The sequence below is a fragment of the Macaca thibetana genome, chromosome 18 (assembly GCF_024542745.1).
Source record: "Macaca thibetana thibetana isolate TM-01 chromosome 18, ASM2454274v1, whole genome shotgun sequence".
In the NCBI taxonomy this organism is placed as follows: Eukaryota; Metazoa; Chordata; class Mammalia; order Primates; family Cercopithecidae; genus Macaca; species Macaca thibetana.
In genome coordinates this window covers 56,988,251-57,000,866 of record NC_065595.1, presented here as the reverse complement: position 1 = coordinate 57,000,866, position 12,616 = coordinate 56,988,251, and the positions used below count along the sequence as shown (strand labels likewise).

The 12,616-nt window shown below is 44.6% G+C and overlaps 1 protein-coding gene across 4 annotated transcripts in view; it reads right to left on the bottom strand.

Moving 5' to 3' along the window:
• ANKRD29 (ankyrin repeat domain 29) overlaps positions 1-12,616 on the bottom strand; it is a 76,503-nt gene that overhangs the window by 24,786 nt on the left and 39,101 nt on the right. For 2 of the 4 annotated variants that reach the window (XM_050768005.1, XM_050768006.1), the window contains exons 7-9: positions 7,617-7,715; positions 5,854-5,949; positions 250-348 (exon numbers count right to left, since the gene is read on the bottom strand). In XM_050768005.1, coding sequence (XP_050623962.1) covers positions 250-348; positions 5,854-5,949; positions 7,617-7,715 — 294 coding nt within the window. The remainder of the gene's footprint in view (positions 1-249; positions 349-5,853; positions 5,950-7,616; positions 7,716-12,616) is intronic. The other 2 variants (XM_050768008.1, XM_050768007.1) reach the window with 2 other exon arrangements.

The following is a 12,616-nucleotide window of genomic DNA, read 5'->3' as shown; positions in this document are numbered from 1 at the left end:
TGTTTAAAAAAAAAAAAAAAAAAAAAGAAAGAAAGAAAACCATTGATATGAGTCAGGGTTTTTATTAATAGTAGAATTTCCTGGGTCCAACTGTACTGCTCACTAATCACCTACTAATAGCAACCTTGAATGCCCTTACTATGCAAAGAATGAAGATGGTGACTGGAGCCAGGGAGATGTTTATCCTTCCTGGCCTAGGAGGACACTTCAAGGGGTCCAATGGTGTTAAAAGATTGCTTAAGTGGGTACCTTGTTTCTCAGGGATGGGTCTGCCCCTGCTTCTAGGAGCAGCGCAACTGTTTTAATGTTCCCGCTGAGCACTGCTGCATGGAGCGCTGATGTCCCGTTCTAAGAGAAAATGACAGTGTGTGTCAGGAGTGAGCTCACAACCATTGGCATTCAGCATGTCTTTCATCATAAACCATCTGGGTGATAAGACTGTAACCTCATACCCTCAAGCTTCCTTATCTTGCCTTGTACTTTTCAAAGTCACATCAGCCCCTAGTATAGTGTCCTTGGATACACAACTGATGGTCAGTACAAATATTGCTAATGTTCTCTTCCAAGTGAAATAAGGAATCGGGCTGAGGGGGCACATGACTTCATGGTCACTCTGTTTTATACACTTTGGAACTTGTTGCAGAAGAAACAACAATATCGTGCCCAACATTTTTGTTCTTCAAGGACAACACATACAGTCTTTGTAGTTTTGCTGAGCCTCTTCCAGCAAGGCTAGATGAACAGCTGTTTAGCCAATGGGCTGACCTGTCAGCCCAGCTGCAGATACTCTGAGCACTCAGGTGGGCAGGACTGTGATTGTGGAGCTACAGGGCTTAAGAGGAAGAGTATGTGGGGTGAGGCAATGCCCCAGAGCTTTGAGTTGGAGCATTTTTGAGCACAGAAGGGCCTCACAGATGAGCTGTTAATGTTTTCTGACATTTATTGCAAATATTTATCAAAATAAGAAACCAGCTAAATGCAGCATGTAGCTGGACCAGGGAGAGGGGAGGAGACTATAACAAAACTAATAACAGTGGGCAGCCATAAGACATGGTTCTAGAGGGTACATATGTCTATAAATAGTACCTAAATGCAAACTTAGTTTCCTAATTAATTACTCATAATAGAAACCACTCTGATTTTGTAAAAAAGTAAAATATCATACCCAGAGAAAAATTCCAGCAAAGTAGCATTTTTCTATGGTTGCTTTTAAATATGTATGATAATTCACTACTCTTGTAACAATGTACTTGTCTAAATCTTAGTCAATCTATCAACCTCACCTGTGTGCAACATGGGTCAGAATTTTTTTTTTTTTTGGAGACAGGGTCTCACTCTGTCTCCCAGGCTGGAGTGCAATGGTGCAATCTCAGCTTCCTGCAACCTCCGTCTCCAGGGCTCAAACGATTCTCGTGCCTCAGCCTCCTGAGTAGCTGGGACTACAGGTGTGTAACAGCCGCCCTGCTAATTTTTGTATTTTTTGTAGAGACAGGGTTTCGCCATGTTGCCTGGGCTGGTCGCCGACTCCTGAGCTTAGGTGTTTTGCCTGCCTCGGCCTCCCAAAGTGCTGGGATTACAGGTGTAAGCCACCATGCCTGACCAGGAGTTTTTAAAAAGCCAAAGAAGAGCTATTTGAAACAAGACTAGATTTTGCAAAGTTCAAGCTTTCTAAAGCTTGTTCCTTTTATTCATAGAATTGACTTTCATAGATGGTTTATTCTTACTTTACAAGGTTTTTTTTTTTTTTTTTTTTTGAGATGGAGTCTCGCTTTGTTACCCAGGCTGGAGTGCAGTGGCGTGATGGCAACTCACTGCAAGCTCCGCCTCCCAGGTTCATGGCATTCTCCTGCCTCAGCCACCCAAGTAACTGGGACTACAGGTGCCCGCCACCACACCTGGCTAAGTTTTTGTATTTTTAGTAGAGACGGGGTTTCACTGTGTTAGCCAGGATGGTCTCGATATCCTGACCTTGTGATCCACCTGCCTCTGCCTCCTAAAGTGCTGGGATTACAGGCGCGAGCTACAGCGCCCAGCTGATTTTTGTATTTTTGTAGAGACAGGGTTTCACCATGTTGGCCAGGTTGGTCTTGAACTCCTGACCTCAGGTGATCTACCCGCCTTGGCCTCCCAAAGTGCTGGGGTTACAAGCGTGATCCACCGCGCCCGGCCTTTACAAACAATTTTAACAAGTGCAGCTTTCTGGCTTCTGCTTTTTTTTTTTTTCTAGAGATGGAGTTTCACTCTTGCCACCTGGGCTGGAGTACAGTGGCACGATCTCAGCTCACTGCAACCTCCGCCTCCCGGGTTCAAGCAATTCTCCTGCCTCAAACTCCTGAGTAGCTGGGATTACAGGTGCACACCACCACACCTGGCTTATTTTTGTATTTTTAGTAGAGACAAGGTTTCACCACATTGGCCAGCTAGTCTTGAACTCTTGACCCCAGGTGATTCACCCGCTTCAGCCTCCCAAAGAGCTAGGATTACAGGTGTGAGCCACCACACCAGACCAGGAGTTTTTTAAAAGCCAAAAAAGAGCTGTTTGAAATAAGACTAGATTTTGCAAACTCCAAGGTTTCTAAAGCTTGTTCCTTTTGTTCATAGAATTCATTTTCATAGATGGTTTATTCTTACTTGACAAACAATTTTAACACGCGCCGCTTTCTGGCTTCTAAAACTCATGGCAGGCCAGGTGCAGTGATTCACACCTGTAATCCCAGCACTTTAGGAGGCTGAGGCAGGATGATGAGAGAATCACTTGAGCCCACGAGTTCAAAGGTCAAGACCAGCCTGGGCAATATAGTGAGACCCTGTCTCCAAAAAAAAAAAAGCTCATAGCAGATGAAGTAGCTCATGAGCTCATTAGCACAGGGGAGAGAGGCCAACACACTGACAACAGCAGTTCTGTATTAACTGTCAGCAAGAGTGGAATCTAAAAATATAAAGAGCAGACACAAAATATCCAAAAAGCGTCTGGGGTCATTCAAGGGCAAGTAGGTTTTATATACATTGATAGACCCTGAGAGGATAGCCCCAAATCTAAGCCACTGTGTCAATTTAGAAAAGATTTGGTGTCCTGTATTTAATAAAACAGGAGCATTATATCTCAGGGGTCAGCAAACCACAGCCTGCAAATCAAATCCTGCAAGCTAAGAACTGTTTCTACTTTTACAAATTTTTGCAGAGGCAGGGTTTCACTCTGTTGCCCTGGCAGAAGTGCAATGATACAATCATAGCTCACAGTAACCTTGAACTCCTGGGCTCAAGCAATCCTCCTGTCTCAGCTGGGACTACAGCTACACACCACTGCATCCATCTAATTTTTAAACGTGTTGTAGAGCTAGGGTCTCACTATATTGTCCAGGCTGGTCTCTAACTCCTGGCCTCAAGCAGTCCTCCTGCCTCAGCCTCCTAAAGTGCTGGATTATAGGGATCAAACACTGCGCCTAGCCTGTTTTTACATTTTTAAATGATTTTTAAAAGATTAAAAGAAGAAAAAATATTTCATAATACGTGAAAACATGAAATTCCATAAATACAATGTTCAAAAATAAAGTTTCACAGGAATTAAGTTTTTTTTTGAGACAGGGTCTCCTCTGTCGCCTAGGCTGGAGTGCAGTGGCTCAATCACAGCTTCGTTTCCCAGGCTCAAGCCATCCTCCCACCTCAGCCTCCCAAGTAGCTGCGAATACAGGTGCATGCCATCATGACCAGTTAATTTTAAAAACTTTTTTTTTTGTGGAGATGGAGTCTAGCTATGTTGCCAAGGCTGGTTTGGAACTCTTGGATTCAAGTGATCCACCCGCCTCAGCCTTCCAAAGTGCTGGGATTACAGGTATGAGCCACTGCACTGGCCCTTTTTGTTGTATTTTCTATGGTTACTTTTGGATTACCACAGCAGAGCTGGGGCAGTTGGGAGAGATTTGTATGGCCCACAAGGCCTAAAATATTTGCTATCTGGTGACAGTAATATTTACTAATATTTCAGTAAATATTATTAGACATAAATATTTACTCTATAGTATATATAGTATATATTTATATTATATAGTATATACTCTATATTATATAGTATGTATTTACAGTATATAGTATATGTTGTATAGTATATACTATATATAATAAATATATGCCATATACTAATATGACTCCTGGCCGAGGCAGGAGGATTGCTTAAGACCAGGAGTTTGAGACCAACCTGGACAATATAGTGAGACCCTATCTCTACAACAAATTTAAAAATTATATGGGTGCAGTGGTGTGTGGCTGTAGTCCCAGCTGAGGCAGGAGGATTACTGGAGGCAGGAATTCAAGATTACTGTGAGCTATGATTGCATCATTGTACTCAAGCTTGGGCAACAGAATGAAACCCTATCTCTGAAAAAATTTAAATTTATACTATATATACTATATATAGTGTATAGTAAATACATTCTATAGTATATATTTGCTATAGTAATATTTATATATTAATATAGCTTTACTGTAGTAAATATATTAGTAATTAGTAATATTTATTACCATTTACTATTTAGTAATATTTGCTAAAATATTAGTAAGCATTACTATTAACATAATAAATAACATAATATAATAATTAATAATAAAATTAATATAACCAATAATATAATTAATATTATATTAGTAAATAGAAATACTAATATTTATTAAGCCTTTATAGAAAAAATTTGCTGACTCCTTATATATGCTATAGGTTATAAATATTTTAATCAAAAACGATCAAAATTTAGGCCAGGTGGGATGGCTCACGCCAGTAATCCCAGCACTTTGGGAGGCTGAGGCAAGTGGATCACTTGAGGTCAGGAGTTCGAGACCAGCCTGGTCAATATGGTGAAACTCCATCTCTACTAAAAATACAGAAAGCCGGGCGTCATGGTGGCACGCCTGCAATCCCAGCTACTTGGGAGGCTGCAGCAGGAGAAGCACTTGAACCTGGGAGGCAGAGATTTCAGTGAGCTGAGATCGCACCATTGCACTCCAGCCTGGGCTACAAAGGGAGACTCCATCTCAAAAAGCAAAACAAAACAAAACAAAAAGATCAAAACTTTAAAAAAAAAGAGGTTGGCTCTGTTTTTTGGGGGACCCAGGTCTCCAAACTGACATATTTTCTGAGGCTTCCAGGTGTTTGAGGCTTATTTTATTTCACTTAAGGGAACAAAACAGAGTGGTTCTTCGCTCACGAAAATGAAGAGAACGAACATAAGTGTCTGTTCTTCTTCCTTGATTTCACGAATCCTCCAAATGGTGTCAATATGGTATACTTTCCAATTTAGCTATTTCATTACTACTGTCGATTTTTTTTTTTCTGGAAAACAAGGTAGTAACAGACTATGGTCCACACTTTCTACCACCTCCCCACTTCTACCAGTGCCCCTGGGATCTCTAGCATCAAGAAGCTGCAGGTTGTTCTTTCAAGAATCCAACTAGGCCGGGCGCGGTGGCTCAAGCCTGTAATCCCAGCACTTTGGGAGGCCGAGACGGGCGGATCACGAGGTCAGGAGATCGAGACCATCCTGGCTAACACGGTGAAACCCCGTCTCTACTAAAAAATACAAAAAACTAGCCGGGCGAAGTGGTGGGCGCCTGTAGTCCCAGCTACTCAGGAGGCTGAGGCAGGAGAATGGCGTGAACCCGAGAGGAGGACCTTGCAGTAAGCTGAGATCCGGCCACTGCACTCCAGCCTGGGTGACAGAGCGAGACTCCGTCTCAAAAAAAAAAAAAAAAAAAAAAAAGAATCCAACTAACCAGGCACCCAAGTTCAACACAGTCCCCAAGTGAGGACTTACTTTCCAACCTCTCTCTTACAGATTAGTAAAATTTCTCTTTAGGTCTTACCTTCAAAATACCAAGAGTGGGTGAGAATTTAAGCAACTCTTCTATGACATCATTATACCCTTTGTTGGCTGCTTTCAATAATGCCGTTGTGCCATCCTTAACACAAAGAGGAAAATAAAAGTTGATTATTAACACATGTCTGTGTTGCTTGAGCGCTGTCAGTTGGGAACTGGAAAGTACCGTTGCCAGAAATGAATGAAATGTGTAAATTAAGCACAGATCAGCAATGCCTCTTAATCTAGGAGCATTTTAGAGAATATTAAGCAGTTAATTCTGCATGAAAGAGTATCAGATAAACAGTGACTTAGATTATGTTAGAACTCTGCCATTTGGGAATTCATACTCCTATAGTTCCTGAGAACACTGGGCAGGGACAAGGGGAATTTCAAGAGCATATTTTTAGGCCATGGATGCATCAAAGAGGCATTCTCTGCTGTTCATAACTTAGCAGAAATGGTTAACTGTCTTTAATAATTTAGATCACTGTTGAGCTGTATTTACTGTTTCTAAAAAAATTTATACAACCTTGCCCTAGTCTGCTCTAGGTATCCGCCTGTGTGTGGGCAGTGGGGGTTAGGGGCATGGGGGATAGATTAAAATCTGCTAAAAGGCCAGGTGCAGTGGCTCACGTCTGTAATTCTAGCACTTTGGAAGGCCAAGGCAGGAGGGTCACTTGAAACCCCATCTCTACCAAAAACACAATAGCCGGGTGTGGTGGCCCGCGCCTGTAATCCCAGCTACTCAAGAGGCTGAGGCAGGAGAATCGCTTGGACCCAGAGGTGGAAGTTACAGTGAGTTGAGATAGTGCCACTGCACTCCAGCCCGGGTGACAGAGTGAGACTCTGTCTCAGAAAAAAATAAAATCTGCTAAAAAAGAATGAAAAGCCAAATTCAAAAATTAATATTTAGCTTCTGTTATTATTTTCTGGCTCAAGAACACAGTTTCCAAATTCGTTTTTGTCCCGTTTTCACGTATCAATCGCTGTGTTTGGAGGATTTAGCTCACAATTCTCCTGTAGCCAAGAAACTACTTCGGCCTGCCATTAGGGTCCATCTGTAATCAGAAAGAAGGAAGATGGAATTGGGGGACGCAGGGGTTCTTTTCTGGCTTCAGAGATTGTGGGAAGAAGAAGAGTAGGAGAGAGGGCAGTGAAATAGTGGCGAAAGCATCTGGTGATTTCCCTTTTTTGGAGCTTAGACTTGGAGAGGAGAAGGTGGGTTATGTAAGCAAGGGTTATACAAAGGCTACAGCAAAACACAAAAAGCAAACAGCATAGGTGGTCAGGCTCTCTTCAAGCCTTCCTTGTGGGGAAAAGGGCCTGCTGTGGGGCACACAAAGGCAGTATTAGGTGACACCAGCAGAGGCCAGTGGAGACTGCGGCCCTACAGGGGACGGGGTGCAGGGGGGTCTGCAGCCCCAGGGAGCAGAGGCGAGAGGCAGGGCCTGCAGGAGGCGCAGCACCAGCCAGGGGATCCCCCTACCCCAGCCCCCAGGACAGCCGGGAGGCCCGGTCTCTACCACCCTCAGGCCTGAGGCTAAGATTCCACCCTCTCTAGTGCGTCCCAAGGTCATCTCGGGTGGAGCAGGAGAGAGACCGAGCAGCACCGAATCGGACCTTGACTTTGTTTTCCTGCTCAAGAGCAGGTGGAGGTTGGGAGGAAGCCCTGAGTCTGAGTGGGCTGCAGACTCAGTCAAGACCCGTTTTCTCCGCACAGGCGCGCTGGGAGGCTTCGCTCTGTGGCCGCGCGACCCGGGCACTCACGTTCCGCGCAGCGTCGCGCTCGGCTCCGCGCAGCAGCATCACCCGCACCACCTCGCTGTGGCCCATCTGGGACGCGATCCACAGGGGCGCTGTCCCGTCCTGCGGGAAGAGGAGGCGGCGGCCGCCGTGAGCGGGGCGCCCGGCCCCACCTGCTCACAGAATGTCTTTAACTCCAGGGGTCTGAAAGCGAAAAGGCACTCCCTGACCGCAGATCACACTCTCCAGCTGATCCACACCGCCCAGGAGGCACTAAGAAAGGAGGGGGTGTGTGTAGACCACGGACGCAGACGGCACATGGCTGAGCCTGGGCTACTTGAATAATTGCCAGTATTGAAATTTTGGCTTATAAAATCATCCATTTTGTGGCTGGATCTTTTACCAAAAAGTGTGGTACAGACTTCATGGAAGGATGCATGGGAACCTTGCTTTGAAGGCTTGGGGGAGCAGCTGAGCTGTATACATACACCACAGCAGAACCAAATTCCACAAACCCAGAGAGAAGCCGGTCTATTCCCCGCAGACTGTCCATTTCTTTGCTTTCCCAGTGGGTCACACCTTAATGTTCACACAATACACACCCTTCATTCCTATAGAAAAGCAGGCAGTCTTTGAGGTGGCGTCTGCAGGTCAGAGAACTCAAGTCATTTCTCCCACTCTTCTAGTCTGGTGTCCAGAACCCTGCACAGCCACCTCATTTCTTAGGGGGCTTAATTTTATGTGGAATGTGTTGTTGTGTCTTCTAGGAAGTGACGCACATAAACTAGTTACGGCAGAACAGCATTTTGGGGAACATTTCCTCCGCGTATATCTGGGAGTATTTCCCCAATATTGCTTTCTCTGTGCACACTAGGCCATGAGGTGGAGATATATTGTTCCAGAGGAGAAAAAAGTAAAACATGCAAGGGATGGAGAAGGACTTGACAGTACGGTGGTTCCCACCAGACGGGATGGAAACTGGGAAAGCCTTCTAATGTGTGAAGGAGCTAGAGAGGGAGGGGGAAGGCGGAGGTCAGATGAGAATGTCCACGTTTTCCTCCCCCTCTGCGTTGAATCTCGGGTGTGTTGTGGGGGAGAGGTAACCTAGGGGTGGTAGAAACACCAGGTCAGTTATGGGGAATTCCAGATGGGAAAGGATTTTCTCTTCTTGTGAGAAACCGGGAAAGTGACAAGCCCTTTAGAGAAGTTCTGCTCTCTGCTGGAGCCCGGGAGATAGGAGAGAAATGGCCATGGGAGTTTCAGAGTCAATGGTCCCCTAGTCCCCATGGCCCACATCCATCTAGCACCTAGGCATCCAGGGTCCTGTCTGTCTGTGGGAAATCAGAGGCGACAGAGAAACAGTGGGCTGGAGTGAGCCTGGGGTTGGGAAGATAAGGCCATAGCGCCCTGACTTCCTGAGTAGAGGCAATGGCCAGGCCAGCAGACAATGGCGAGACCAGCTGCATCCCTGGGGTGTACCAGTGCAGGATGCTTGCGGACCAGTGCAAGGGCCACGCATGAGTCTCCCCACGCCCATCTCAATGCCAGGATGACAGTCTGACTCTTAGGTCCCTTCAGAGAGAAGGGCAGGAGGTAGCAGGATCCAGAATTGGCTAAAGGTAACCTCTGATGTAATTATGGTAATGTGCCCCAAGAGACTGTTTTAGCCAGATAAGACTGAATTACCCATCAGGGGAAGGGGGGCTGATGAGCAAAATGATTCAGTTATAGAACATAAAGTTACATTTTCTGCTGCAATGTGTAATTTCAACCTTAGCCTACTAGCAGAAGTAGGTACAAGATTGTTGCCCATTGCTGAACCAGGAAAGGAGCGAGGATGAAGACATCTGAGCTGGGTGGGGGAAGCTGGTGACTTGGGAGCCCAGGAGGATCTGGGGGTGCTGAAGAGCAGTCACAGGATGTTGGGACCTGTCTTGGGAGAGACAGTGGAAGAGGTGCTGAAACAAAGGACAGAGGGAAGCGGAAGACACTTTGACCTACTTCATAATTGTTCCAGGGTCCTCTTGGTGGAAATATTCTTGAACCTAAATATTATCATGAGCTATCTGTACTTTAATTTGTACTTTAGTTTAAAAGCACTTCTATATTCTTTATTTGATTTTCCTAATTCAAGATTTAATTAATCATTCAAGAAACCAATAACGATAATTATTATTCGAGACAGGACTCCGTTACCTAGACTGGAGTACAGTGATATGATCAAGGCTCACTGTAGTCTCAACATCCTGGGCTCAAATGATCCTCCTGTCTCAGCCTTCCTAGTAGGCTAGGTGCACCTACAGGTGTGCACCACCATGCCCAGCTATGTTTTTTTTTCTTTTTCCCTTTTTGTAGAGATGGGACCTTGCTTTGTTGCACAGATTGTTCTTGAACTCTTGGCCTCCAGAGATCTTTCCACCAAAGTGCTGAGATTAGAGGTATGAGCCCAGCCTTCTAAGTCTCAAGCAGAGTGCTAAAAATAAGTCCTGGAGAAGAGACATGGAGGTTTCCATATGACTGCAGTGCCATCATAAAGTATGGATGGAAATGCACACAATGAAACAGGAGGGAGGGCTGCTGCGTGGGGAATGTGGGCTCAGTGTCCTGGATAGAGTGCTATCTGAGCTGGGTCTTGAAGAAGGACCAGGATTTTGCTAGGTGGGAGAGAGGGGAAGGGTCGTTTGAGGAAGAAGGAAAAGCAGCTACAGTCACGGTGGCTTGGACAGGCATGGCTCCTTCACGCAGGGTGGGAAATCCAGCTGCTATAGCCAGAGCAGGGTGGGTGGGACCCTGGGAGGCAGGAGGGGATTGTGGGTCCAAGCCAGTGCTAATAATAATGTGCTTCTCCCTCCGTGCCTGCTCTGGGTCTGTTTTGTTCTTTGTCGCTCTCTCCACCAGAGGGCGGGCAGGTAGAGGCAGCCAGCAAAAAATGGCAGCCAGCTGTCTATTCGCTGTGCTTTTCAATGGCTTGGTCATTATTAGTAAACTTGTATTAACAACTGAAACTAACATATGGGAAAGTGCTAAGAGGTGCTATATTGTGAAAAATTATGTATCTATCTATCTATCTATCTATCTATCTATCTATCTATCTATCTATCTATCTATCATGCAGTCTTGCTCTGTTGCCCAGGCTGGAGTGCAGTGGTGCCATCTCAGATCACTGCAACCTCTGCCACCCAGGTTCAAGAGATCCTCCTGCCTCAGCCTCCCGAGAGGCTGAGACTACAGGCATGCACTACCACACCCAGCTAATTTTTGTATTTTAAGTAGATATGGGGTTTCACCATGTTGGCCAGGCTGGTCTCAAACTCCTGACCTCAAATGATCCACCCGCCTTGGTCTCCCACAGTGCTGGGATTACAGGCATGAGCCACTGTGCCTGGCCAAAAAATTATTATGATCAATTTAGAACATCAATGATAACACTCATCAAATATGTCATCTTAATTGGAATAGCATGGGAGGTGGAAAAAGCCATCAGTTCTTCCTGGCTATAAGACCTTAGGCAAATCACTCTCAGTCTGAGTGTCCTCTAATGAAACATTATTAGCTTCACAGAGATAAGTGAGAAAACATATAGAAAGGTGGTGAGCACGAGCACTGGCTCACAGATGCTCAGGAAATGTTAACTGCATCTGAGTAGTATTTATCATGAGAAACAATAAGCCCCTTAATTTGTACTTTTGTTCACAAAATACTTCCATATGCTTTTTAATTTGATTCTTCCATAGACCCTGTGAGATAACTGACTGTGAGCAGGTAGGAATGACTGGTGAAATGAGATTTGGGGGCCGCCTGTGTATTTCATTACTGGTAATTACATCTCCAAATCTGATTTTGGAACCCAGGGAGTTGCATGTGAGTTACAGCATTATTGTCAAATCAGATTATTTATCAGCTGATTATTTAGTTTATGAATTAGGAGAGGTTTTCCTCTTTTGTATACCTTAATTTCTGTTTTCTCTTATTTTTTCTTTCTGGTATAATGGTTAGAGCCTTCATTTTCATCATGAAAATGATGGGGTGCAGTGGCTCACACCTGTAATCCCAGCACTTTGTGGGGCCAAGGCGGGAGGATGGCTTGAGCCCAGGAGTTCGAGACCAGCCTCAGCAACACAGTGAGGCCCCCATCTCCATAAAAAAAGAACAATGATTTTTTTATGTTTTTTAAATTAAAGATATAAAAATAATTTTGAAAATGATGAAAAGTAAGTCAATTTAGCTCCTTTTTGTAGGGCTTTGGAATGTATCAAAATGTGAAAAAACATTTAAAAATATTCAAATAGGTTTGTGAATACTTCCATATACTTTGATATTTTTAATACTTTGATATTAAATCAAATAAATCATTGTGAAGTTATAACCTCTAGAGCACTTTTTTTTAAAAAGGTAATCGTCAGGCATAGTGGTTCACACCTGTAATCCCAGCACTTTGGGAGGCTGAGGTGGGTGAATCGCTTGAGGCCTGGAGTTTGAGACTAGCCTGGCCAACATGGCAAAACCCCGTCTCTACTAAAAATATAGAAGTTAGCCGGTGTGGTGGTGCACGCCTGTAGTTCCAGCAACTCAGGATTCTGAGGCAGGAGAATCGCTTGAGCCTGGGAGGCGGAGGTTGCAGTGAGCCAAGATCATGCCTCTGCACTCCAGCCTGGGCGACAAAGCTAGACTCCATCTAAAAAAAAAAAAAGTAACAGAACGTTTACCTTGAAGAAGGATGCGATTCATAGGTTATGATAGCTGTCTTTTACCATTTGTGTGTACATCAAGTAGAAAAGGATTTAGACCAATTTTTCAGACCAAGTGATAGAAAGAAGACAGATGGGTAAAAGCTACATGGAGACTTGGGGTCAATGTATAAAAGTTTAATGAGGGTTGGCTAAGACCAGAGAAACTGAGCACATAGGAGTGAGTCCCCCAGGCCTAGAGGTGTTCAACAGTAGCTGACTATCATAGAAAGGATTCGAGTACCGATGAATGGATAAATAGAGTGAGTTTTGTAGTTTCCTCCAACTGTGTTATTC